The 27280-nt window shown below is 49.3% G+C and overlaps 1 protein-coding gene across 1 annotated transcript; it reads right to left on the bottom strand.

Moving 5' to 3' along the window:
- Nucleotides 1-391: 391 nt before the first annotated feature.
- Nucleotides 392-26307, bottom strand: LOC144168039 (uncharacterized). Its single transcript, XM_077697128.1, has 3 exons — nucleotides 26193-26307; nucleotides 24154-24462; nucleotides 392-510 (listed from the first exon to the last, which is right to left on the bottom strand). Exons 1-3 carry the CDS (start codon nucleotides 26305-26307, stop codon nucleotides 392-394), a joined length of 543 nt encoding a protein of 180 aa, XP_077553254.1.
- Between the last annotated feature and the right edge of the window lie 973 nt (nucleotides 26308-27280).

Below are 27280 nucleotides of genomic sequence, written 5' to 3'. Positions count from 1 at the left end.
GGTGGGATTCTTAATCCTTGGAGAAATAGGAGGGAACGCGTCCGAAGTTTTCAGTATTGACGAAAGAGTTGGCGGCATCGCGATCAAGCTAAACAAGCGATAGAGGTTAAAAATAGTTCTGGCCTATGCGTTAACAACTAGCTACGATGATGAAGCTACGATGATGAAGGACGTGGAATCACCAATTAAGAAGGGTACAACTCAGTTTACGATTGAGATGAGCGACTTTAACCAAAGGCTCGTAAGAAGCAAGTGGAAGAATGGTCAGCGGGAAACTATGTAATAGACAAATCGACCTGAGGTTGGGAACACATTCTTCTGCATACGAAACAGTAAGAAATCAACATAGAAAGGTCCAGGTGGCGCAACAAAACATGAAATCGACTTCATCTTAAGTGACAACCCAGGTTCGGTGCAGGAGGTAGAGGTGCTCGGCCAGGAAGGAGCAGCGACCATAGGACGGTGAGACGCAAATTAAAGCTGCATCTGAAAAGTGGTAGAAGGAGAGTTCTACAAAAAAAAAAAACAAGCATAGAGTCAGTCACAGCCCACAGTCATGATTTAAAAAAACCCATGCAAAACAAATTCGCGCTTCTTAACCAGGAGAACGGTAATGTACACCGGCTAAATCGCAGCCTCACAACGGCAATCATAGGTTCACCACCACGTTTGGAAGAAGCTGAATGTAAGGGGCAATCTTGAAAACTAAGAAAACGAAGCTACAAATTTTGAAACAAAAGAACATGAAAATGACAAGCATGATGGTTCAAATTTAGTCTGCAGAGTTATCGCAATCGAATAACTGAAATGAAAAAAAACATCAACTTGGGCATATAACAAGGCAGTGATCGAGGAAACGGTGCAAATACGAGGAAGCTTTAAAAAATTCGAGAAAGCTAGCCATGGGCAGAGACAGAATTGACGCACTCAGAGACGAGGGGGTAACATTCCGCACAGCATGGGGGGGATAACAAAGGTTGCAGAATGATTTGAAATTAGCGAAGTGAGACAAGCGACGCTAGACCAGCGGAAACTAATAAGCCTACAGTCGGGATCAATTTGAAGGTGATCTATCGGGTGGCAAATGAAGCAGCAGTGCCATGTTACGGGCTGTATCAGGGTTGCATCACGCAAGAGACAACGAGGGGGAAAGGCACTGCTACCTTTATCTCCAAAGTTCACAAAATGGCCTCTGTGTACGTTTAATGGACTGCTGATCGATGCTCCCACGGTCCCCTTCGAATTGATCGCGACTTACAAGCACAGCTTGCAATGTCCTACTAGTAACTAAAAGGGAAGTAGCAAAGGCTCTCAAGGGCTGAAGAGAGGGAAAGATGCAAGTGACGGTGGTATAAATGCGGATATTTTAAAGAAGGGAAATATGCTGTACTGGGAAACCTTGCTGCCCTATTTACAGAATGCTTAAGGACTCAAAGGGAGTCCAAAGCCTGGAAAAATAAAAAATACTATACTGATCCATAAAAAGGGAGCTATCAAAGAGGTTAGGAATTACAGACCAACCAACGCAATATCATTTTTTACCATCTTTTTACCAAAGTAAAAACTAACCGCATAAGTGACAGCCTAGATTCCCTACAACTCAGATAGCAGGCTGTGCTTAGGAAAGGGTACTCAACCATGGACCGCATCCATGTCGTCAATCAGGTAGTAAAATATTCCACATAGTATACTGAACCTTTTTGCACGGCATTTATAGACTATGAGAAAGCGTATAACTAGGTACGCAGCGCAGCCGTGGTAGAGGCATAAGGAGACTAGAGAATAGAAGAGACTTGCATTAAACTTCGGTACGACCTACAAAAAAAAAATGTGCGGGCTGGACAATCCTTCACAAGTAAAGCCGCAAATCCCTGATCTGAGAGGGCGTAAAACAGGAAGATACCATCTCGCCAATACTGTTCACAGCATATCTGAAGGGTGTATTCAGAAACCTTGAGTGTGAAAACACATTATTAAGGATAAACGGCGAATACTTAAGCCATTTCAGTTTGGTGGACGACAGAGGCTTGCTAAGCGAGACTGCAAGGCACCTGCGAAAAATTCTTGAGGAACTACAATCAGAAAGCACGGCCGTGGGGCTAAAAATAAATATTAATAAATCTAAAGTAATGAGGAAACAACATGCCGAAGTACACTCTTTGGCTTCGGAAACGAAGCTCTAGAAGAAATAAAACACTATAACTACCTCGTACAGGTTGCCACTGCTGACCCCAACTAGGACAAAGATATACGAGGCAAAATAGGAGTGGGCGGGAGAGCACTCTGCAACCACTTTCAAATAATAAAAAGTAAGCTACCTTTGTCACTAAAAAACATACAACCAATCCATAGTGCCGGTGGCGATACGTGAAGCTGAAATGTGGCGCCTTAGAAAACAACTGGCAAGTAAATGTAGGTCGGCTGAACGGGTCGTGAAAGGAGTAATATTAAGAGTAACACTTAGGGATATGAAACGTGCTTCTTTGACAAGGAAAGAAACTGGACTAGATGACATAAGAGTAAATTAAAGAGAAACAAAACAGAAAGAGTAAATTAAAGAGAAACAAAACACCGGCTCGCTGGGCGGTCGTCGCGAGGCAGGCACACACGAGCGCTCGGTATTTTCTTGGTTTTGTTAACTGCCCCGCATTCGCCGCGACGCCCGCTCTCATGTGCGCACGCTCGGCAACTTCGTATTAAATGCAGAGCATTTCAGTAACTCACGATGTCACCCGCGTTGACGTCCGTAGTACGCACCGTCGTTGTCCCTACTATATAAAAAAAAATACTATCCGGCGCCAAGTTTCGATCACTCGATCCTGCGGGCGGAACGCAATGTACATGGTGCTCTACCCACTGCGCCACAAAGCCGACACAGAATGGGACGCTACGAATGCGCCTTATATTGTTGACTCATTCAAATTACTGCTGACGAGCGCTCTCTCGTCAGCAGTTGCCACAAATGCAACAACATTAACGCAACGCAAACTACTTAACGTCGTGCGCCCCCGGAAATGCTCTGCATTTGATCGTGCTCCTCGCGAGGGGGACGTTTCACTGCGTCTTCTCTCGGTCGCCGGACCCGTGGCGCCATCTGGCGGAGGCGCGGCACAACTCGTAGCACTTTGAAAAGATGCGGCGCCAGCCAGCTGTGTGTGTGCGTTCCGCACTTGTACAAATGGCAAGTGCATTGGCTGTACACAGAGCAAAGCATTCGTGCAAGTAAGCCGTTGCATTTTGATTTGTGTGCCGGGGAAGGGGGGGAAGGGGGGGGGGAAGTGGTGTGACCGCGAAAACAGAAAGGACGTGACTGCAGGAGCACTGGGTTCGTAACGGGAGCGCGTATACGCGGTCTTGCTTCGCACCCTAAAGAGAACGCGCGGAACGAAAAGGGAAAAAAGTAAAAGCGGGGCTTGCAAAGGAAATTGAGGAAGAAAGGCGACGGAACAGTTACAATTCCCCGTACAAAGGCAGGAAAACGAGAGGGCAAGCTGTAGGAGGAAGCTGGGCTGTCTTGATCGCGCGTCGGAACCTGGAAGACGGAGGTGTTGCGTGCGTTTGCGCAACCCTACGGCAAGGGAAAGGTTTATCTTGGCGTCGCTTTTCTGCCGACTTTCCGCCCGCGGAGCCGACGTGTCTCCGATTCTTCTATTTTCTGGATGTCGACCGTCTGGAGCTCTTTTGTGCGTGCGTTCATTTTTTAACGGCGGACACAAAAATTATGATTTGGTAAACAGTTTGGCTGTTAAAAAATAAAAACCAGTTTACCGCCAAGATAACAGAGCGGAGGAAAGAAATAAGCGAATTAGGGGGCACAGAACGGACTGAAACAGTGCAGGACAAGCTCTGTTTAAGCTCAGTGGAAGATGCCTCCGTTCTGCAGTGGATCTGAGTAGGCTGTTCGGGTTGTTGTTGTTGTTTTTGATAATAATGATGGCGAATAATGTGTGCAATATGCTTTTCCGGTGTAGCTTTTCCGAAACTAGGCACTATTTCGTATAACAGAGCCTCCTTTCGGAATGGAAATGAAGTGTCTCTACAAGGGCCCTGTGGGATTACCTTTTCAATGCAAATGGGTACGGAGCTTACATATTAGTAGGTACTGGCATTTGCATGATGCCTTGGCTACGAATGACCCTAATTCAACAAAACTGATCTTGAAATAATTGTCTGCTGAGCCCAACAGCAGTACACAGCATGTCTATTCGACCAATACGAAGGATTCACGGTTGGCATTGTGAAAAGAAAACACCAGGGAGTACATGTGCAACTCGAGCGCTGTGGCTGCAACGAATAACGAAAAAACAAGCTGCTCCATTGACTTGATCCCCAATACAAGTACGTGTCTCACGCGGTTCTAGAAAGCTGTAGGGTCCCCTGTTGTCAGCTTCTAACGCTCGTTTTTTTTTCCTTTTGTCCGAGCACCACAGTATTTTTTTTTCTTTTGAAATCCAAATTTGTTTGCCAACACGCAGAACTTTTACTAGGCCTTGTGGGACGCCAATGTGGAGAACAAGATTTTAGTGGCATGCCTTTACAATTATATCAGTGACGTTTTACACACCGTCAGTAATGTTGACATCATTACACACGTAAATGATTCTTTACGCTTTTAGCTCAGCGAGGACTTTTGACGTGAGCGAGCTTTGTGCGCTATTTTAACGGCTTTTATACAATAAGAAAGGGGTTTACGGGAAGGGCCAAGCGCATCTGTCTCGTCGTTCTTCATTTTTTCTGTCGTGGTTTGTAGCGCTCTTTTTCTTCAGGCATGTTTTAAAGCCTGCCAGCCCGAGTGATAAACCTTATCTTTGTATGCCGCTTGCTGTCAAATGGAGAAACGCGCAATGACTACCCGGACGCTTAGTTTGAACTGGATATACCTTGGGGTTACATTACGCAAAAAATGGACAGGCGGTGTCAGAGTTGCAGTCAGCTTAACCTGTGCATTTGTCCACTTCAGCAGTCACATGATGTACTTAAAGAAGTCCAGACGCTCCTGCATACGTAGGACTTGCGCATTAAAAAAGCAAAACGCGGAACTTTCATGCCTTAGGTCGACGCATACTCTAAAATATTGCCCCACAAAAAACTCATCTACTTGTCGTGCCCTGTACAATAACCTTGCTTTGTTTGCATTTTTGATGCGTAATGGTTTGCGAAATATACGATACATATGCTTTACAGTTCTCAGGTCTTGAGCGATTGCGCTGAGGTCGGACTGGTTGACGGATGAATGATGATTTTTGCGGTTGTGAGCTTCTCCCACAAACGGGAGAGACTCGAAGGATAATGCGAAGCAGCTTAGGGTTAGGGACGCGACGGTAGCCGCTGCATACTCCGCTTTGGGCGCCACTGTAGTTCCGTGGTATAAATGACGCGCACGCGCGCTCCGCTGCCCTCATTCTCCTCTCGCAACGCCACGATCGAAGTGAAAACTAATGGGAACTTGAGTCAACCCCATGGCTGCTTCGCATACTACTTAAAGTTCCCCTACGGGAAGATGGTGAAATTTTTTAGTGGGTTTCAATAATCATTTGCACTGGCTATGGGAGTTATATTACTCCAGTACAACGCGCATTTGCTTATTTCAGGCTAAATTTTCAGGGTTTCGCAATTAAGTCATATCGGAAATTCTTGTGCATACTTTATTTACGTTTATTTGAGAGATAATCTCGCCACCACTGCAAGGTGGCGCCACGTGTCAAAAGTGCAGTGCACGAGTCCCATAGGCGCGAACGCATGAGCCCATTACAGGTTATCACTTATTTATCTACACGAATGAGGCGGGTTTTGTGCATGGGACCACAGGCGGGTCTTCTTAATGTGCTCTGAAGAACGTACAAAAAAAGGTGGCATAAATGTAGTCTATAAAAATGTGGTCGGTGTTCTCAGGTTTCCAAAGAAAAAACACGCTGCTGGCCATCTCACAAAAAGACGGGTCAGATTTAACGTTCCTTGTTACGGAACTTGAACCCTCGTCCAGGCTGCTGTGGGTGCTATAGACGCATTATTCTAGCACGGCGCTGGGTGAACTTCCTGACCTGAGCTTGCAGCAGGGCTAATTGATGGTCTGCCTCACCGAGCACGTCCGTAACCGAAGAGGCCTTATCTGTTTGGTTGTGCTGCCTCTTCAGGCGGTGGGAGCGACGGAACATATCACGTTGGATATCTGTGAATACTGTTTATGCTCTGGAGCAACTTCCTCCAGTAAGTCTTCGTTATCCTCCGCCGAACACCCGAAACGGTTGGACATAGTAATTTTGTAGGACCAAGACAGGCGTCCCCAAGCGCATCGCTTAGCGCGAGCCGTTCCTTCAGACTATAGCCACCAAGAGCTTCTAATGCTTTTGGGGAAACAGCTTCAGAGCTTGGTGTTTGTGTTTGCAGCCCAACTTTGCTAGATTTTATTTTAGTGTTCCTGAGCCACATTATTTAGTGCGGTGGAACCATCAAGGGCTCACAGCAAAGTTTGCGAGCTTTGTAAACATCTTCGTAAAGAGAAACTTCAGGCTTGGTTTTTTTCTGCTTCAAGAGACAACTCCCTGCCTGGCCTCCCCACCTTTAGAGCTCGCGCTACGCCATCTACACATCGGCGGCGTTGTGGCTCCAGCACGTCTCCACAGAGCAAAGCGCTCATGTATGTGCACACGGGTTAATAACACACTACGATCCCCGTGGATACGTAGTACAAGGCTTGACAAGGGGTGCTTGCGGCAGAGATACAACTGCTGTTGTGTGCAATAATTCTCTCATGGCGTTATTTGAGGGCGCACAGCGGACTGGGCTCCCAGCCTACCATTGGGCTGGATAACCTCTGAGCGCAGTTCGAACGCCGCATTTTCCACTCTTATAGCAGGGTATACTTAAATGACCCTCTTTGTGACAGTAGACCTAAAGTGACCGCGAACATGTCGTATTTGAACAATTTAGTGTTCAAACTTCCTTCTGGTATCTTGTCTCCTACGTGGTGACGCACTTACCACCAGATGCCGCACTACCCACCGGACGAAACGTGGAGGCTTAAAAGTGATACGGCTTCCTGGGAGCGAAAGGTCTACTGTAGGGGCAGTGCTCTTCACCCTGTCAGCCTAGGACATTGCCCCTAACTTGCCGTGTCGCCTTCGGCGCAGCTATACAGTAGCAATATTGCACGGGTTACTGTGCAAAATCAGCGCCACCTTGACGGAGACCGGACTGGACCCCACCAATGAGAGTACACAAGCTCTAACAACGCCTCTTACATGGGCTGGGGAATTGCGACCGAAGCCATATCTTTGGTTGTTCCAGCTCTGAGCACCGAGTAAAAAGACTGAAGTGGCGGCCTCACAGAATCCTTCAAGTATAACAGCCCGAATACGCTTGTAACACGTCACCGCGGCTGCATATCGTTTGTGAAACACCTGGCGTGTCACTGTGGGGTGTAACGCGCGGAAACTACGCCAGGGGGTTATGAGCCGCGCCGTAGTGGAGGGATCAGGATTACTCTTTTTCCACCTGGGGATCTATAACCTGCGCCAAAATCTCGAACAGAAGGGCATTTCGGCGGGGTTGAACCAGCGTCCCCAGCGAGAGCAGCACAACGCCATAGCCGCTGAGCCACCACGGAGAGTCCACTTCCAGACTAAATCTGCAGGAACGCCAACGTGCATGGCAGAGAAGTTTTAGGAGTCCAAAGGTCACAGCGCGGCAAGCGACGTCCCTTGGGAAGGAGGTTTAGCATTACTATCGACGTAAGACCTATATATTCCCAGGGAACAAAAGGCGGGCCGGTTTGACAGGTCACTGAATACAAAAATTCAGGATGGTTGATGTAGAGGCCACGCACCCGTAGCCGCTCTGGGCCACATGTTCGACACAATATCGGTAAACCGATTTTTGGAAATTTTCAGTATGAAATCTCGGTGAAACATACTGGGGACTTCCGGGAAACTAAGATTTCTTCATTCTAAAAATCGCGAGCCCTGCCTACAGGAAGCGCTGAAAAACCTCCATTGTAAAATTAAACATAAAACAGCAGAACTACCAGGGTAAAAAAGGAAGCACACAGTAAAACATACGATTTGAAGGTAGCGAAGCTGTACGCAATCTTCACGATCATCACGATGGTTTAAAACCACGACTGCAGCAGAATTTCTTCTTCGCTGCCGCAGCGACCTTTACTCTATGCTGTTATAAGAGTCAGCTTCTTTCATTTTTGGGAGGGGAGTGATAATCATTGGACATCACCTTGGAGAGCCGTACGCTATGACGTGTCTTTCTCGTTCCCAGCAAGTGTTGCCACGATTATGGGAACGGTGGAATTTTTTTCGTTTGGGGGGCGGTATCTTGGGCAATCGGCCAAGCGGCATGCTTCGCCTGACAAAGATGCTCTGGGGACGCTAGGAGGTCGTCGCGAGGCACGCACACACGAAGGCTCTGCTTTTTAGGGGCGAAGCTCCTAAAGCCATGGGTCTGTCCATCCCTTGTGTCTCGTGGTACGTGACCGCCGCATGCTTTCGGAGATGTCGCAAAGTGGGCCGCGTTGCACGCGCAAGAACCAGCTGCAACCGGCAGCGCAAACTCGGCACCGGGAGCGCGAGTTTGTTTTCGCCAACGGAGGCGTGAGCGCACGTGCACTGCGAGGGGGAGATCACGCAAGAGATCACGCCACGAACGCAGGCACAGGCAGTCGTTCTCGGAGATCGAACGAGACGCAAGGACCTTTGCTCGTTTCCTCTCGTCTTGTTCGGGCACAAGTTCACCCTAAATAAAAGTTCTTTCTTTACCGTTGTGTCCCATCCTACGTGACAAATTGTGGTAGAGGTGCGGGGTAGTCCTCGATGGCGCGGGGTCTTTCACCAGGTCTGGGCCTGGGAGCATTGACTCCGAAAATAAACGTTGATTTGTACAATGTACGCACACAGTTTTACGTCTTTCTTAATGTTGTAATGGGCGAACTTTCACGGGAGAGTTACGGTTACCGATGATCTCCCCCCCTTGAGCTTCGCCCCACTTATCATCATTCATTCCGTGGATATGGCGTGATTTTTTCTTGGTTTTGTTAACGGCTTGGTGGTCGCCGCGAGGCCCGCGCCCACGTGTGCGCGCTCGGACATTCCTTGGTATTTTTAACTGCGTACACAAAAAATTACAATCTGCTAAGCACTTTCGCTGTTAAAAAGTGCGAGGGGGATGAATGGAATTCAGGGCACCATATCTGTACCGCATTGCACCGTATTTACAGGATTTTAGGTGGACTCGAATGTAGGTCGACCACCTGCCCCTCCTCCCCAGTTCGCGTCGACAAAAATAAATGTGTGATTGTTCGTTGATTTTCGGCCTTGCACGCCGACTGGAGGTTGGTATGGCTATACGCTCTTCCGGGTACAGAACTTCTCGTCACCAAAAAAAAATGAGGGCCGTGAAGATGAAATTTGAAATACAGCAACAGAATTTGTGTACATGTATTTATACTTCCACAAGATACTAAAAGGGGAAAAGCATTGGAAGAACTACCAGGGAACGAATCCCTATTCGTCGAAACCGATAGGGCTGCTCATGGTACACAAAAATGTCGAATTACTGAAATATTCGTCCACTGGCGGAGAAGGCTTTTTCCGCTACACTTTCCAGTCCCGTATCCCGTCATCGCCCACGTGATTGCGTCCTCTTATGCGCGATCTTTGAAAACATGGAATGGGCTAAGCACGCGCCGTTTTTTGATAATGTAAGCATTATTGCAAAACCACCACTGGTTTTCCTTCCAAAATTCTTAATGGAACTCTAATGCATAAATTAAAACCATCCCACTCAACGTGAAAGCTGTCGGAAGAACAGAGCGGTGATTCGCCATAATGGGTTGTAGCGCCGTTATCCGCTCACTGCTACAACCCATTCGGCTATTCTCCGCTCTGTCTCACCCCTCTCGTGATGAATTCAACGGAGGTTTGTCCAAAGCATTCTAAAGTTCTCGCCTTCGCAGTGCTTGCGCGACCCCTGCCCAAAACAGCGCGAGCGGAATTTTTTAAATGCAGAGCATTTCAGTAACTCATGATGTCACCCGCGTTGACGTCCGTAGTCCTCACCGCACCCTTCCCTACTATATAAAAAAAATACTATCCGGCGCCCGGTTTCGATCCCTGGACCCTGCGGGCGGAACGCAATGTACATGGAGCTCTACCCACTGCGCCACAAAGCCGACACAGAATGGGACGCTACGAACGCGCCTTATATCGTTGACTCATTCAAATTACTGCTGACGAGCGCTCTCTCGTCAGCAGTTGCCACAAGTGCAACAACATTAACGTAACGCAAACTACTTAACGTCGTGCGCCCCCGGAAATGCTCTGCATTTGATCGTGCCCCTCGCGAGGGGGATGTTTCACTGCGTCTCCTCTCGGTCGCGGGACCCGTGGCGCCATCTGGCGGAGGCGCGGCACAACTCGTAGCACTTTCTTTGAAAAAGCGCCTCGAAAGCGCGGCAAATATGAAATAGGGATGATTCGTATTCGAGGCAATCCGCCGAAGCGGCTGCTTTGTGTACAGACTCGGCGGCGAGCGTCCCGGGATTCTGGTGCCGACCGAATTTTTTGTCCAGTTGAAATGCTTTTAGGTAGTGGCCCTTGCATTAGCTTAGATTCAATAACCGTGAAATACCGAAGCCTAATATTACTAAGTTATGTGCATCAAGAAACTCGCTGAAGAGATTTTCCGTTTTTACAGGTACGCTTAGATTTGTCATTGGTTGTATGCCTGGGGATGTCACACAAGGTACATGATTAATGTTGTCAGGTTACATTAGGTCGCAATAATTCTATTTAATAGCAGCTTAAACAAAATCTCAACAAAAGCAAACCAGAGACTAGAAGATATCATGTAGAACGCGCATATCCATTCTGGGTTTGTGGAATCATAATCAGCTACAGCATTACTGGAAGCCAGCTTCGGTAATGCAACTTCATCATCATCTTGTTGTTGTGAGCACGCTGGAATGGAACCGCGGAAATTCTACAAGGTCTGGTGCGACACTTTTATGGTCACCGGTTTGATGTTGGCATAAATGAGAAGGCTGTGCTACACATATCGAACTCATTCGTTCTATCGCGTATCGTATTCGCATATCGCATTCCTTCCTTTTATCTAGTGTATACAGCTGAAGAACGTCTCCAGATGGCCCTGGCTGAACCGATACGTGCAGATGTAACTGTCGCAAATAATAAAATTGAGAGTTCAATTTATTGTCGGCTTTCTTAATGACTGCCATATGCAATGCACATTATGTGTCTGAATACTCTATATTACCCATTGATAGTCTCATGGTAGGCAGTCTTATTCACCTGCTATAGTTATGTTTGGCAGCTGTTTCAAAATTAACCACTATGATTGAACTGATGAGCGGCAATAACAATTTATAGGTGCACTCAAATTAATTTACTTTTCAAGGGAGACGTATATCCTTCGTTGACTTCGCCTTGACCAAAATACATGACGGTACCATCGCGACCCAAGAAAGCGCATATGTGTGTTACCTCAACATGCTTCCTAGGCGGTTTCTGATGACAGACAGATTTCCGGCCGAGCCCGAAGGCATTTCAGGCAAAACCGCCTGCAGGCGGGGTGGTCCTGATAATTGGGCGTGAACAGAAGTGGCCGTTTCCGTTCATTGGCGAAGGCACCCAAGGAAGGACAGAATAATTTTTCTTAACGCCCCACCACACGGGTGCCCATCTCACATGAATGAAGTTTACTCCTCCCCTTCCTCCTCTGTGCAGGTATATTGGTAGGCCATATGAGAGTAGAGGTGCAAGTAGACGTAATAAAACAACGTCGGTGATCCACCGAGTTGAAGAAATGTGTCATGCAAAGCATCAAATATATTCTGGAAAATTTCAGATTGCGTGTTTCAGCGATCGAAGGAGCATGCACCAATCGCACATACCCGCCGCGGTGGCTCAGTGGCTAAGGCGTTGCGCTGCTGAGCACAAGGTGGCGGGTTCGATTCCCGGCCACGGCGGCCGCTTTTCTGATGGAGGCGAAAAGCAAAAACGCCCGTGTGTACGAGATTTCGGCGCACGATAAAGATCCCCAGGTGGTCAAAATTAATCCGGAGCCCTCCACTACGGCGCGCCTCATCGCCTGCGTTGCGTCGGCACGTTAAACCCCACAATCAGTCAGTCAGCCAATCGCACACACTCATACAGGAGATTTCTGCACCTACATTAGGGATTACCTTTCGGCCTCGCCTTGTCCTCCTCTAGAAAACCACCTTACTGTGCAAATAAAGTCACCATTATTATTATGACCTGGCGGTTGTTTTATCTCTGACTCAAGTAAAACACCGTTCAGTGAAAGTTCAACAGCACCCGTAAACAAGAGCCTAGTTATACGCTAGGCATGGTAAAATAGTTCGTACATTTGTTTGTTTTTAATTTACGAATCATATACGGTGAAAAGGAGCCGATCTGCCCAGCAATGTCTCGCGTAACATTATATGACCGGCTTACGGCGAGTTCAAATCGGCAGCAACCACTACGGACATGTAGAGGTGTCCCTGAAGATAGGCGGCGGCGGCTTTATTCCGTATCGTCGGCAGTCTTCGCAAGCTTGTCTTCGCAAGCAACGAAGTGACACAGCAGACACTAGGCGTGTTAGAGTGAACCTTTGTAAATTAGCCCCACACGACCGACGCTCCTACCGAATACCGAAACTGAATTTGGCGCCTCAGCGCGACGTCGTCTTTTTGCTTATAATTTCATTTATTTTTGTTCGTCAAGCATAAATACCTCAAGAAAACTAATAAAAAGCATACAAACTCGTAAAGAAACTCAGTGTTTGCCATAAAAGTTGTCTAATTTTAGCTTAGGGCCCCAAATTTGTGCCTCATTTTCAAGAAAAATTGTTAGCCATATCTTCAACTACTGATCTGGCAACTACAGCGTGGCATCATGGCGGCATCCATGTTTAAACACATTTTTGAGCCAGCTTTACCCGCCTGTCCCAAAGAGTGACCTCAGTGAGAGGGTGGCGCCACCGCGCGGCGGCCAAATGCAGCATATGAAGCTCTCCCATTGAGTTACGGAGCAGTTTCGTGACCAGTAAAGCATTGAAGGACTCTGGTATTGCCTACCTAGAGTTCCTGTATATAGCTCCCGTAGGCGAGCAGAGTTGCGCGTCCATCCCCCATCTTGAGTTCCAGGTCGTGCGAGAAAGCTACCCGTCTCGCATGTAGAAACTGCTGCCGGGCCGCCGCGCCAGCGGCAGCGACGAGGAGAAGCGGCGAGGAAGGGCGCGGACAAAACGTGCACGATAGTCGGCTGCTTATCAGCTGACCGTCCGCCGCGGCCGCCGCTTCCGCAACCGCGAATGCTCTGTGGAGCAGAACTGACTGAATACGGGGTCTTGGGCGCAGCACTGAAAGCGGTCTTTCCTGTCGAACAGGAACCCGCGGCATGTGGCAATCAGACGCGCAACTCTTGCGCTAAGCAATATACAGGAACTCTACGCCTACCTACGCCCACCGGGCGCCTGGGCGCCTCTGGCTTCATGCTCATGCTGCAGACCAAGGGCGCTTGCGAAACTGATCTAGAGACCGGAACTTTAGGGACAAAAAATCCAGGTTTTAAGCGCCTATAATAAGCACTGAGATGTGCCATTTAGGCACATATAGGCACCAAATACTCCCGATCAGGCGTATATAGGCTCAATTCCTTTTATGCAGAAATGCATTATAGTCGGGGGTTGTCGTGCGTCCCTTGGCCGGCATCCGCAGCGCGTCTGATGATGATTGTGGCATGATGCACCTAGGGATTGGCCAACCAAACAATCCATCACGAGATAGCTTCGCGTTCAACCACCATCGTCATCTTCCCGTAGGGGAACCGCTGAAGAAGAAGAAGGAGAAGAAGACAAAGCTGCGAAGAGGAGGGCTGCGTGAGGTGATGATTGTGGCATGATGCCCCTAGGGATTGGCCAACCAAACAATCCATCACGAGATAGCTTCGCGTTCAACCATCATCGTCATCTTCCCGTAGGGGAACCGCTGAAGAAGAAGAAGAAGACAAAGCTGCGAATAGGAGGGCTGCGTGAGTTTTGGCTACCGTTATCCTCCTCGGCCGGCGCATCTTCCCGATCTGAATTGTCGGTCGAAGAGCGGCTCATCGCGCCTGGACTCCCCTTCATGAACATCAGGCGGCTGACTCGAGGCAACGGGCAGTTTGGAATCAAGGGACAGGCGGTGAACGTGCCCATCGACGTATCGAAGGTTATGCGGTGCCTTCCTCGCATGGTACCCGAGGACGTTGCGTTCGACGTTCGCATTTCTGCATCCTCACAATCCCCCTCGGGGAGGTGCGGGGGACTTTTTTTGCTTCAGAAGTATATTTTAGCACCAATCTTTGACGTGCAGTGAAACCGCGGACACATAATGTGCTACGGGAAAGTAATTTTATTTTCTTCCGTAAAATAAGCAGCACAAAAGCTATTATTTTAAAATTTACGTGAAATTCACGGTGATTCATCACCAAAAGACAAGATTGAAAGCCACGAAAAGCCACACGAATCTCAATGATTTGCTGCTTGAAGTTGCACCCCCTTTCAGTCGATAATTCTGCGGGAAAAGCAACTCTCAACGTCCACTTAAGTGGGGGGAACATTCTTGTACTTGGGGACGCACCATGATCATCTAACTCCATTTGGAATATCACAATGGTTCTTTCACAGGACATCCTGCAGTTATTTGTTTTTTACGCTTGCTTTTCATTCCGCACGTGCCGGCGACTTACTGCGTAGTTTAAAACACGCCACTTTTTTCTCCTTGCTATCGGAAAAACCAACCCAATGAGTCTTCCTAACTAAATGAACGCGGCGATGGCGGTTCATCACATGTATTCTGCCTTCATTGCAGCTGCAGTTTTCTTTTTTTTTTTCGCTAAACAACGGGGAGATGTATCACAAGGGCCAGAGGTTTAGGAGTTTCGAGCAGTTATGACTACACAAACCGCTTACTTTTCTGTGTAGGACTTCGTGACGACGGCACGCCGTGGGGCGAGCTACGACGACAAGGCGAGCCCATAACGTCTTCTGCGCTTAAAAAAGGCGGAAAACACGAGTGCCTTCCACAACCGAAGCACACTGCTCACCTGACCTTCAGCTCGTTTTCGCTGGTGCTTTCACTATAGGGTGGCTGCTGCCGTCATAGCTGCAGTGGTTCCACAGCAGTCGTCATTCAGTGTGAGCCCAGTATTGGCGTCGAGCGCGACCACGGTGGCGCTACGAAGCGCGCCTCCGTGACGTCGGCTTAGGGATTCTGGAATTTGTTGTCTGCTTCCCTCGGACTCGCCCTCCCAGCGATCTCTTTGCGCTCGGTTGACGTCTGATGCTTATCCGCGCCGGATTTTGCGTGTGCGTAACTTTTTATCATAATACCAGACCTAAAATCGCATACACTACCTCAGAAAATGAGTTAAAGTGTAGTTTTGGATACCGCTACGGAAGAAATATTCCCGGCGTCACTCCATTCCTTGCGAAGCCGCTCCTGTACGAAGCGCGAAGAGTCGGAGCTAGGCGTCAGCTTCTGTATGAAGCAATCTTTCTAACACAGGGAACATATACCTGATATAACTGACAACAGCGAAAATACAAGACCAAAACGAATTCTAGGCCTTCGGGGTTGTCGGCTTTGGCAGAAGGCATTAGGATCCCCGGTAACCGTATGTAAGGTAAAACAGTTTTTGTTACCTTGCCGAACGCTCGAAGGTATTGTATCACATCACCTAACGTTGTCATGGCACGACATTCACTAGGGGCCGCAAAAACGGCAGGTTGGCTTCCAAATAACTTACGGTGTGTATAGGCGCATGCTTATTGTATACCAAGCTACTAAACAGTATGGGTGTTTATTGGGCGAAGCGATGGAGTACCGTCGGCGGTAAAAATACAGTAAGAGTATGTTTCTTCAGACCTGATGGGATATCTCGATACATTTCCCACAGCCATATCTTCCCAATATTCAGATATGCGTCACAGGAAAACTGCACTCAAGAGGAGGAGGAGAAGGCGGGGGAGAAACCTTATTTAACAGTAAAATCCAGCTGATTCGTGGGCCCGGTCCTCAGTCCGGGACAAAAGAGTAAGAGTAATTATCTTCAATTCCCAGAACGCCATCCCGAGTAGACCGGGAATTGTGCTTTACGCCTGGAGGGGTAGGAAGGCAATAAAGAGCGGCTTGGAAATATTTTTCGGTTTCGGTTCTCGTTATATTTTCTCGTATACTTTTTAGTGCGTTCGTTAGCGAGTATATCAAGCCTTCAACACCGTAATCATGTCATAACTGTCCTGGTGAGAGTCAGTTCGTTATGATAGCAATAATTACGATAGAAATTAGGAGCACAAAAGCCGCCTTCGAGTATTCTTGGCAACGTTGTCTGAGGCACGGTCGCGCTCGCGCAGCGCAAACCTTCTTATTGTATTTGCATGTGAATAAACAACGCACGCTGCGGATATGCACCTTCTTGCACGCAGCCATAACAAAAGCAATTTGTGAAGATAGGAATGTATGCCATACAGCCTGAAGAAAATATCCACACGACCTTTGTGAGCCTCCAAACATCCCCAAACTACTAAAACAACGTCTGTGACGGTGCAGAAATATTAATGCGCTCGGCACTGGAAAACAGAACATTAATCTGATACAAGTCAACAACAACAAAAGACATAGAATATTAATTTGGTTGATTGTAGGGTTGAACGCACTGATGCAACGCAGACGGTAAGGCGTGCCGTAGTGCAGGGCTCCAGATTAAAAAGAAATAGAAGACAGCCGCTTTATTTCCTGCTGTGCGATGCGCGTGCCGGGGCGCACTGCTTGGAACGTAGCATTAGACTGTTGAGTCTTCATAAGAGCATCTCAAAAATACTGCAGGGAAGCGTACGCATTTTGAATACTCATCGAGAAGCTCTGAGCGCTGAACCTCGCAAATAACCTAGAAACGACGGGTTACACACAATCTTCTGCCCGATGCTTTGAAGAAAGTTTTTCTCTCTCTCCTTGTGTGTTGCAAACTTGTGGGGGATCCCGGTTGAAATTAATCAGTTCAGTCAGAAGCTGGCAAAATCTGAATTACTAGAAATACTCTTTTTAGTGCACTACAGTATCAAAGCGGGCGATTTCTAGCGCAGGCACTGCTGCCCCTCACAAGCGGAGTGTAGCAGACGACAGCAGCGCGAGTCCCTAAGCCGACGTCAGAGCCAGGGGGCGCCACTCAACCACCTCACCGCCAATAACCGCAAGCACAGTTAAAGCAGAAAAAGAAGTGTTGTGTTCGAGCGTTCGGTGAGAGAGACAGATAGAGAGGGATAGAGAGAAATTCATTTAATGTAAGTAATGCGCAAACAGGTCGGCCGGATCGTATAGGATCGTTCAGAGCAGAGGCTACTCTGTCTCCTACTCTGTGGGAGGGATAGCTGATATACGCAATAGCTATAGTCGCTAAGCAAATGCCCAGTTGCAGCTACACCGTTGCGTCCACGATGACATCCACGATGACACCGATGCGTCCACGATGGCATGACATCGCAGGCAATACAGTGCATAGTTTCGATTATAGGCTGACCCCCCATCCTTAAATATTGAAACTAGAAGAAATAGGTCCGCCTACAGTCGAGTAAACACGGTATCTCTTTTGCCCATTTTGCTCCTTTGGAGGGATTGCCGCTGTGCGGAGAATGATGCTACAAAAGCTGAAACAAGGTTTGTAGCCAGTTCTTCATTTCGTCCGTCAGTTCTTCATTGATTTCGTCCGTCGATTTTGGCTTGGCGTCTTTATAGCACAGGAAAGGAATTCTACTGTTGCCACTTATTTTTGTGCAGAATCACTCGCACCACGTCATAGAGGGCGTAAATCGTTACTTAGAACTATACATCACCAGTAAAGCCCGTTCAACATGGCGCGATTTTCCCTGAGAATTCGCAGATGCGGCGCCGCTCGTGCGGCAAAACGACATTTTTTGTTGCTGCAGTAAAGTGGCAAATGTTTGGAACGTTCCAGCACGGCCGCTGGATGAAAGGCGCACTGACGCGCTTGCGTGCGCTCTCATCCAGCGGCCGTGGTTCGAGCATCCCCGGCAAACGCCGCTCGTGCGGCGTAGAGGGGCTGGACTTGCGGCCAATAGTAACACAGCTAGGTGAATGTCACGACCTCACCATCTGCACGCTTAGCAACCACATCGCGTTGCTTGCGTACGCGCGGCGTAAGCGCGGGTGCACCGGAACAAACGCACGCGCGTTCACAACACGATGTCGCGCGCCGTTTTCACCATATGCTTAATCGGTATCCGCGCAAGTGGTGGACATCACATCAGGGAACAAGTGCAGAAGAAACCAATAATAACCGGCCGAAGTAAACTGAGGTGTGCTAGGCGCGCACAACAAGCGAGCACAGGCTTGCTTGCTGTGTTTGTCTTCTCTGCTGTGTGTGCGCATATTGATAAATAATCGGCGATTGTTGTATGAAACCGCAGATAAAGTCATATTTATTGCTAAACAGTCTGAAACAACTCTCCCAGAAAGGAACATAAAGCTTTTTTTTTTTTTTAAACGACGACAAGCTTTGCTCGCGGCAGACTTAATTCAGACTGAAAGCAATGTACCTCATCAATGTCAAGATCGTGACGTTGGCAGGCCATGTAGACGGCATTTCCAGGTATTGCGAACTTCGCAAGTGCGAATGTTCGTTCCACCGAATTCGCAGACGAAAAACGCCACAGGCGTAACGCGAAAGACCGTCGAACATGCTTTCTGACTTGCCCTGAGAGTATTGCATCCAACGTTTATAGAACCAAGGTCAGTTGTAAAACTCCAACGTCGTTCCCGGCGCCCCAGCACCAAGCCGCATTGATGGCGCTGTAGTCGCGCCCGGCTCCCGCGCGGGGCACCGGGTGGCTGAGGTCAGTACGTTCTAAGGATACACTTGTAGTGGTGCGGCAAGCGTCGCTGTGTGTGCGCCTGTGTGTGCGTGCGTGCATGCGTGTGTGTGTGAGTGTGCGTGTGCGTGTGGTGTGCGCTCCAGCTGTAGATGGTTCGGCAAGCACCATGCCGGCGTGTTGATTCCCCGGTAGCACGGGCGGTTACAGGGAAAACCAAACCCAAACGCGCTTTTCTCGCGCTCCAATTTATCCCAACCTTTGTGTAGGATTGTACCATGGCCAGTGCGTGTCTCGAACGAAACCTCTGAGCCAAATCGCGCGTGTGGGACCTGCATTTTTACCGTGAGGGCATAGCAAAGGTCTACACGCACTTAATTAACGGTGAAAAAGTAGAAACTGAGTCAGGAAAGAGGAGCATCGTCGAAGGAGCCGTCACGCAAATATTTCCAAACCTAGCTATCCAAACTGCCGGCCAAATGAAAGGAATTGCCACGCCGAGACATGAAAGACCGTTCAAAGCGCAAAACGTAAAACGAGGGACGACGAGAGGGCACAGGGACACGCGCGTGTCCCTATGCCCTCTCGTCGTGTCTCGTTTTACGTTTTCCGCTTTGAACGGTCTTGCAATGGAATACCAAGTTGCCCAGATATCCGCCTTAATCGAGACACGAAGATTTCTGCACAGACCTCGTCTGACCAGAAAGCCAAAACAAGCGCTAATGGTGCAGCCGAAGAAAGTGCAGCAAATTTAGACGTGCTGGCAGAGAGCAGTATACAAGGAGTTCGTTTTCCATTGGCGAATTGGCGAAATATTGTTGGCAGAGATTACGATAGCAGTTACGGTGTTTTTGTTGTTGTTGTTGAGATAATAGAGGGATAGCTTCTTTTCGTTTAAAAGTGTGTCAATCGGGGAAGAAGTAACAATCTCGGTCAGCTGCTGTCTCCGCTGCTGTGCGTAGAAGCTCTGTCAATAGCGTAAATACAGTTACAATAAGCTGATTTACCGACACGAGGTAATGACACAAAGTAGACGAGATTATAAGAGTGGTATTTGCACTATTTACAGAGCTACTAGGCACTGCAGCGGACACAGAGATATACTGTTTGTGCCGGGCGCACTGCGATCGCCGTCTTCCTCTTATCCCTTCTCGGCCCCATCACCACGCGAAGCTGATACTTGACCGCCTCTTCTTCGCCAAGAAGGATATCCCGTGACATTACCTCCTTACCTTTTAAATGAAAAAAATATCCACTTGTTGGTTCTTTCATTAAACCGATAAAGCTTTTTAACAAAATGATGACAATGTTTGCCAGCCTTCATTTACGTCTATACTTAACGCACCAGCCACGTTTCCTGCCTAGGCGGTTAGAATATGCAGCCGCCTCAGCAAGAAGCGTAATTATGTAATGGGGAACGGCAGACAATGCTCCAAACAAATGCGTAAGGGCAGCCACAAAGACGCAGCCTTGCAAGTGCAAGCGGCCACTTCGCAATGGTTGTCGCCGACTGAGCTCCGTATCTTTGGTGACATGTGGCTAGACTTACCGCTTATAGACGTAAATAAACGTGTATAAACACGGTGATCGGCGTATGTCGCGATTACGCTCGCAATGGCACTACAACTGCGGCCCGCGCTGCTTTCGCTCGTGTTTCCCCAGCGGCTGCAGGGAGCCGGTTGCGACGGTGACGCCACTTGGCGCTGTGAGTCGCTTGGGCGCATCGGGCGTTTGGGCTGGTTAGGCGAAGGTTGGGCTGGTTAGGCGAAGGTTAGGCTGGTTAGGCGAAGGCACAGAGTTTTAAAACTGACCTTGGTTCTAAAGCGTTGATTGCATCTGCTGACAGCCGACTTGTTCCGGTGTCAATTATGCCATCCTCTCCTTACTTCCCTTTGTGGGGAGTGCATCTGCGCATGTCTGACTAGCCGATCATCATTTCTGTATCAGGGAAATTCGTGATGCTGGTTCATCCTATTATTGCCATTTCTTTGCACAGAGTCCTCTGCACTGATTCAGAATGCCCGCACGATCGCTGCAGCCCCGCGAGGAGACGGTTCCTTTTGTTTGCTTTGGGGCTCTTTTGCATCGCTATAAAGGCGAACCACTATGCTACCACACACATAGTTGACCCATAAGCTAAATACAATCCTCTTAGTTGACCCACACCATACGACACGCGGAACACGAATGCTTTGTACTTCTAAATTCATTCTATTTTCTTTGAGAAGATTGAATATACTTGATGGGGCATGAAACAATGCTGGCGGAAACCGATCAGGGAAAACGGTGTTCATTACAAGGTGTTTTCTCTTCGTTTGGAGCCGGGCTATGTAGAATCACCGCTAAAATATCCAGAAAACCGCAGTACAGTTCGAAAGCGGTGAGAAAGCCGCTCCTCGGTCATTTTATTTTGCCCATAGCACTAATTATTCGCCCTCGCTTTTGTAGACGTAAGCTTGTACCGCACTATTTGCTCGAACCTTGACCATGACAATGCTGCAATGCAGCCTTGAACAACGTCTTACCTCCGTTAGAATTTCATAAGATCAAGGACAAGAATAAAAATTTTATAGGATGGAAGGAACATACGTTATTGCGAAGGCATGGCCCGAAGCAGCAAGGGGCAAGGGGAAGGGCAGGGGGACACAAAAGAGGCCCCGCGGTGGAGGCCGGTTAGTATAAACTTTATATGCTTGCTTTTTAGAAAGCCAGTGTGCGAACATGCACTAATAATAGTGTTTTAACTGCAGTTTTTAGGAAATTTACTGATTTAAAGAGAATTTTCACGACATCCCTAGGCTTTCTTACCAAAAATTTCTGGGAAGGGGACGCAAATAGTTTTCACCATACACTGTCTTTTTTCGACCTGGGCTGCGTCGGTGTGGGCATTGGCGATTGGTCGAATAATCCTCCGATTAAACGATTAATTCGTTAGTAGCGATTAAGTTTTCTAACCGGTTGAACGGTTGAAGTCATGTGAACAAACTAAAACGAGAGTGCCGTGCCGAAATTACGCGCAAGCGTGTCGAGGCCCGAGGGTCATAGTTTTGTTCAAATAACCCGCCTGACGTCGCTACAGAAAACGTTGTAAGTATGCTTAGAAATTATAGTGATTCAAACCAAAAGCTCATAGCCAAGTGGCTACTACTAAAACAAATTTACACGATACAAAAATCGGGGAGCGGGCATTTGCCCCGGGTGGCCGCTGTATAAACTGTCTATGGCGTAATTAAACAACCATTAATCGGTGTCCCCTGAAATTACGGCCAGTGCATATTGTCACGTCACAAAGCCGAGCCCAGGTGGAAGGGGGTTTAATGATTAAAGAGCAGCGATCAGAACCGCCAGCAGCCGCAGGCCAGAAGAGAGAAGAAGAACACAGAGCCACCAGGCCGATCCCCTTCGCTCATAAAGCCGCGCAGCCGCTTGGCGGCGGCAGCAGCTTGCTAAAAACGTAAGCCCCCGTATACCATGTCATCGTGGCAATACCCCCCCGCTTTTTCAAAGCATCGTCTCGATGCTTACCTGATGTAGACAGAATGAAAAAGAAAAAACACACAGCAAAACCGCACGACGCAACACGCGAAAATTTCGCGGCCACTGTCAGCGTGAGTGATACGGCTTCCTCCGGGCAACATGAACCACTTCAGGAGTGTCCTACTACGCGTTGACCGTAGTGTTCCTTCGGGAAGAACTTCATAGTTCACTGTGCTCACTTGGCGTATCACTTTTTAGGGCCCAAAGTAGCGGCGTAAAAGTTTTTCCGAACGTCCTCGGAGTCGCACAGGGCTCCACACCCAGACTTGGTCACCGGGTTGGAAAGTTACTGGTCGGTGCCGCAGGTTGTAGCGGCGGGCATCAATCGTTTAACCTCGTGGATTTCATTCGGAAGCAGCATCGCATCCAACATAGTTGTCACTTCGCGGCCGTGGACCAACCGGAAGAGAGTGAAGTTTGTCGTTTCTTGAACCGCCGTATTGTATGCAAAGGTCACGTACGGCAGTCTGTCATCCCAGTTCTTGTGGTCAACATCAACGTACATCGAAATCATGTCGGCGATGGTCTTGTTCAGCCTTTCGGTCAGCCCGTTTGTCTGGGGGTGATATGCAGTGGTTTTGCAATGGTCGGTATGACACAGTTTCATTACCTCTTGAGTAAGTGCTGCGGTGAACGCTGTGCCTCTAGCGGTTATGATGACTGATGGAGTGCCGTGACGGAGCTTAATGTTATAGACGAAAAATCTGGCAATTTCAGCCGACGTTCCTTTGGGCAATGCTTTGGTTTCGCAATAACGGGTTAGATAATCAGTAGCGACTACAATCCACCGATTCCCAGCTGATTACGTAGGGAATGGCCCCAGTAAATCTATGCCGACCTGCTTTAATGGCCTGCTTGGTGGATCAACAGGCTGAAGGAAACCAGCTGGTTTAGTGGGCGGTGTCTTTCGCCGCTGACAGTCACGGCATGTTTTTACGTAGCGCTTGACTGTCGGAGCCAACTTTGGCCAGTAGTACTTCCAACGAAGCCTTGCGAGTGTGCGGGTGAAACCCAGATGCCCCGACGAAGGGTCGTCTTGGGAGGCGTGTAGGATGTCGTCACGTAGCGCTGCTGGCACAACAAGAAGGTGGGTGGCTCCTGTAGGGTCAAATCCTTTTTTGTAAAGGACTCCGTTGTGCAGCAAAAATGATGAGAGCGAGAGCTGGAAGAGCCGTGTAGGACGCCAGCTGTGACCTTCGAGGTACTCAATGAGCGGCAGAAGTTCTGGGTACTTCTTCTGTTCTTCGGCGAGGACTGATGGTCCCAACACTCCGAGAAAGGGTGTATCATCTTCCTGGTCAGCAGTAACTCGCTCCAGGGGGGCTCGTGATAGGCAATCAGCGTCGGTGTGGCGTCTTCCGGACTTATATACGACCATCACGTCAAACTCTTGGAGCCGCAGGCTCCACCTTGCGACACGTCCTGACGGATCTTTTAGGATGGCAAGCCAACACAGACAGCGGTGGTCGCTGACCACTCGAAACGCCCTGCCGTATAAGTACGGGCGGAATTTCGTGACTGCCCATATCACGGCCAAGCACTCCTTTTCGGTCGTGGAGTAGTTTGCCTCAGCGCATGATAACGTGCGACTTGCGTAAGCAATGACGCGTTCAGCACCATCCTGCCACTGGTCTAGGACTGCACCGAGACCGACGTTACTCGCGTCGGTATGAAGTTCGGTGTCGGCGTCTTCGTCAAAATGTCCTAAAATAGGGGTACTTTGCAGGCGCGCCTTCAGCTCATCGAAAGCATTGGTCTGCTCAGGGCCCCAAACAAATGGCACGTCGTCGTTTGTCAGACGTGTGAGGGGCTCGGCTATCTTGGAGAAATTGGCCTCGAAGCGCCGGTAGTAAGCGCAGTGGCCCAAAAATCGGCGCACGGTGCGCTTGTCAGCGGGCTTCGGGAATGCGCTCACCGCCGCCGTCTTGGCAGGGTCGGTGCTGACACCCTCAGGACTAACCACGTGGCCGAGGAACTTGAGCTGTTGAAATGCGAAGTGACATTTTTCCGGTTTGAGCGACAGTCCCGCTGAACGGATCGCGTTCAACACGGCATGCAGGCGATCGAGATGTTCGTCGAAGGTCCGGGAAAAAATGACAACATCATCCAGGTAAACTAGATAGGACTGCCATTTCAGGTCCGACAGTACACTGTCCATCATTCTTTGGAAAGTCGCAGGGGCAGAGCAGAGACCGAACGGGAGCACCTTGAACTCGTATAACCCATCTGGGGTGATAAAGGCAGTCTTTTCGTGGTCGCGCTCATCCACTTCGATCTGCCAATACCCGCTGCGTAAGCCGATGGAGGAGAAGTACCTGGCATGGCGTAGTCGGTCTAAGGAGTCGTCAATCCGAGGGAGAGGGTAAACGTCTTTCTTCGTAATTTTGTTCAACCTCCTGTAGTCCACGCAAAATCGAAGAGTGCCGTCTTTTTTTGCCACCAGAACCACGGGTGACGCCCATGGACTCGTCGACGGTTGTATAACGTGGTCTTGCAACATTTCTTTGAATTGGTGACGTATTGCATCTCGCACTTTTGGGGATACCCTGTACGGATGTTGACGAACGGGTCTTTCCCCTTCCTCTGTCACAATGCGGTGCTTAGTAACCACTGTCTGTCGGACCTTCGACGAAGGAACAAAACAGTCAGCAAAAGAAGAGATGACGCTGTGGAGTCGGCGCTTTTGGTCTGCCCACAGGTCCGGGTTAACCTCAACATTAATGCCTAAGTTGGAAGCGGCCTGAGTGGTTGCCGTTGTCGAGGTGTGCTGCTGAACATTTTCCTGCATCGCAAAGAACGAAGGTTGTCCGGTACAGTCATACTCTTCGTCCAGGTGGGCTACGGCAGTCTTCTTCACTAGGCGTTGGTGTGCGTTACCGAATTTGGTTATCAGAACTTCGGTCCGGTGGTCGCGGAGCTGCACAAGTCCTCGAACTACGCAAACTTGCCGGTCTAGTAAGAGCGACACGTTGCCTTCAGCGATCCCGCAGGTGGCGTCGCTTTCACATTCTACCGTGACGAACCGGCTAGCTCGGGGCGGTACTGTTACATACTCGTCGCAAATGCGTAACGCCACCTTCGGTAGTTCCCCTTCGTTTCGGATAGCTCCCTTTGTCGAGAACGTCACGAGTAGCTCTCGAAGGTCAATAATACTGCCGTATTTATGGAGGAAGTCTAATCCCAATATTAGCTGTTTGGAACATTCCCGCAGCACTAGGAAACAGCCAGGGAAATGTACGCCACGTATCTGGATCCTGGCGGTACATACACCGATCGGCGTTACCAGATGACTACCAGCCGTACGGATCTGTGGACCGTCCCATGGTGTTGTTACGTTTTTCAGTTTGGTGGCTAGCTCGCTACTCATCACGGAAAAATCGGCGCTAGTATCCACCAAAGCCGTCACGTGATGACTATCGACCATAACTGCAATATCGGCCGAAACTATTTTACTGTCGTGATGGCGCGCCGACGGAGCTGGTGCGGTCAAGTCGTCGGTGGGGACCGCTAAGGTCGAGTCGGGTTCTGAACAGGCTTCGGTGAAGTCGTCGGTATGGATCGTTGGTGTCGAGTCGGGTGAGCGGGTTCGTGGGATACGTGGAGGATGTTGATCTTTCTGAGTGGCGGCGGTCCCACCTCCGGAGGACGCCGTCTTTAGTTTCCCCGGTTAGGATTGGGTGTCCGGCCGCTGGTCGTCCCCGAAGAGAATGGACGCCTAGGTGACGTAAAGCGTCGGGGCGAGGGCGACCGAGACTCACGGCGTTGTGCGGGCGGAGAAGGGCGCAGGTGGACGGCCAGGTACTCTTGGATGTCGTGGGGACGTTCACCATAGCGCGGTCGTGGAACATCTGGCGAGTACCCCAGTAGGCCCATCTTGCGATATGGGCAATGGCGAAGAACATGTCCGGCTTTTCCGCCGTGATAACAAAGAGACCTGTTGTCCGCCGTGCGCCAAATGGTAGCCTTCCTTGCGTAATGGCCTGGTTCAGTTCGCGGAGCACCGTAGGAATACCGCTGAACTAGCGGCCTAGGCTGGGGTTGTATGTGCCGGACCGTGGGGGCAGTTGGTCGTGGCATGTCCGTGTACGCTATGACAGGAGGGGCTCCTTCATAACACGGAGCAGGGGCGCAGGGGTGCTCTGCGATGAAGTAGAGGCTTGCATCACCTGCCGAATTTCATCGCGGACAACTTCGGAAATGGCGTCGACGTTTGGCTGGTGACCGGCGACGTGGAGTTTCTGCAGCTCCTCCCACACGGTGCTTCTGATAATCTCTCGGAGATCTGCTGTGCCACAATTACCCGTGGACAGCGAGTGGCAGTTCGAAGTTTCCGGGTCAGTCTGCCGAACGTATTGGCGAAAGCGCTGCTCCAGTGCGTGCTCCATCTTGGTCGCTTCCCAGGCGAAGTCTGCTACGGTGGCCGGGGAATCACGCACAAGCCCCGCAAACAGCTGTTCCTTTACGCCGCGCATTAAATGTCGCACCTTCCTTTCTTCGGGCATGTTAGGATCGGCTCGCCTAAATAGCCAACACATGTCTTCAACGAACGTGGCAACCAACTCATTCGGCTTCTGCACTCTCACCTGGAGAGTGAGCTCAGCCTTCTCCTTCCGCTCGCTGTCACCGTAGGTGGCGAGCAGCTTTCGCCGAAATTCTGGCCACGTTTTCATAGAAGATTCATTGTTTTCGAACCACGTCCTGGCGTTCTCTTCGAGAGCGTAATACACATGCTTCAGCTTCCACACCTCGTCCCACTCGTTGACCGCCGCCACACGTTCGAAGCTGTCCAGCCAATCTTCGGTGTCCTCAAACCTCTCAGCGTAGAATGGTCTCGGAGTGCGCGGGG

Source organism: Haemaphysalis longicornis, unplaced genomic scaffold (assembly GCF_048455015.1).
Source record: "Haemaphysalis longicornis isolate Haplotype H1 unplaced genomic scaffold, Haemaphysalis longicornis Haplotype H1 scaffold_2, whole genome shotgun sequence".
Taxonomy (NCBI): domain Eukaryota; kingdom Metazoa; phylum Arthropoda; class Arachnida; order Ixodida; family Ixodidae; genus Haemaphysalis; species Haemaphysalis longicornis.
Note: the sequence above shows the minus strand (reverse complement) of the source record. Positions and strands in the feature narration are given on the sequence as shown.

What these genes read in the sequence shown, in the direction of transcription:
- LOC144168039 (XM_077697128.1), bottom strand. Translation starts at nt 26,307, where the DNA reads ATGGGCCTACTGGGGTACTCGCCAGATGTTCCACGACCGCGCTATGGT. An exon ending in TTCTCCGCCCGCACAACGCC is followed by an intron (nt 24,463 to 26,192) that starts GTGAGTCTCGGT and finishes CGATCCGTTCAG; the next exon opens with CGGGACTGTCGCTCAAACCG. An exon ending in GCTGAAGGCGCGCCTGCAAA is followed by an intron (nt 511 to 24,153) that starts GTACCCCTATTT and finishes TTTTTTTTGTAG; the next exon opens with AACTCTCCTTCTACCACTTT.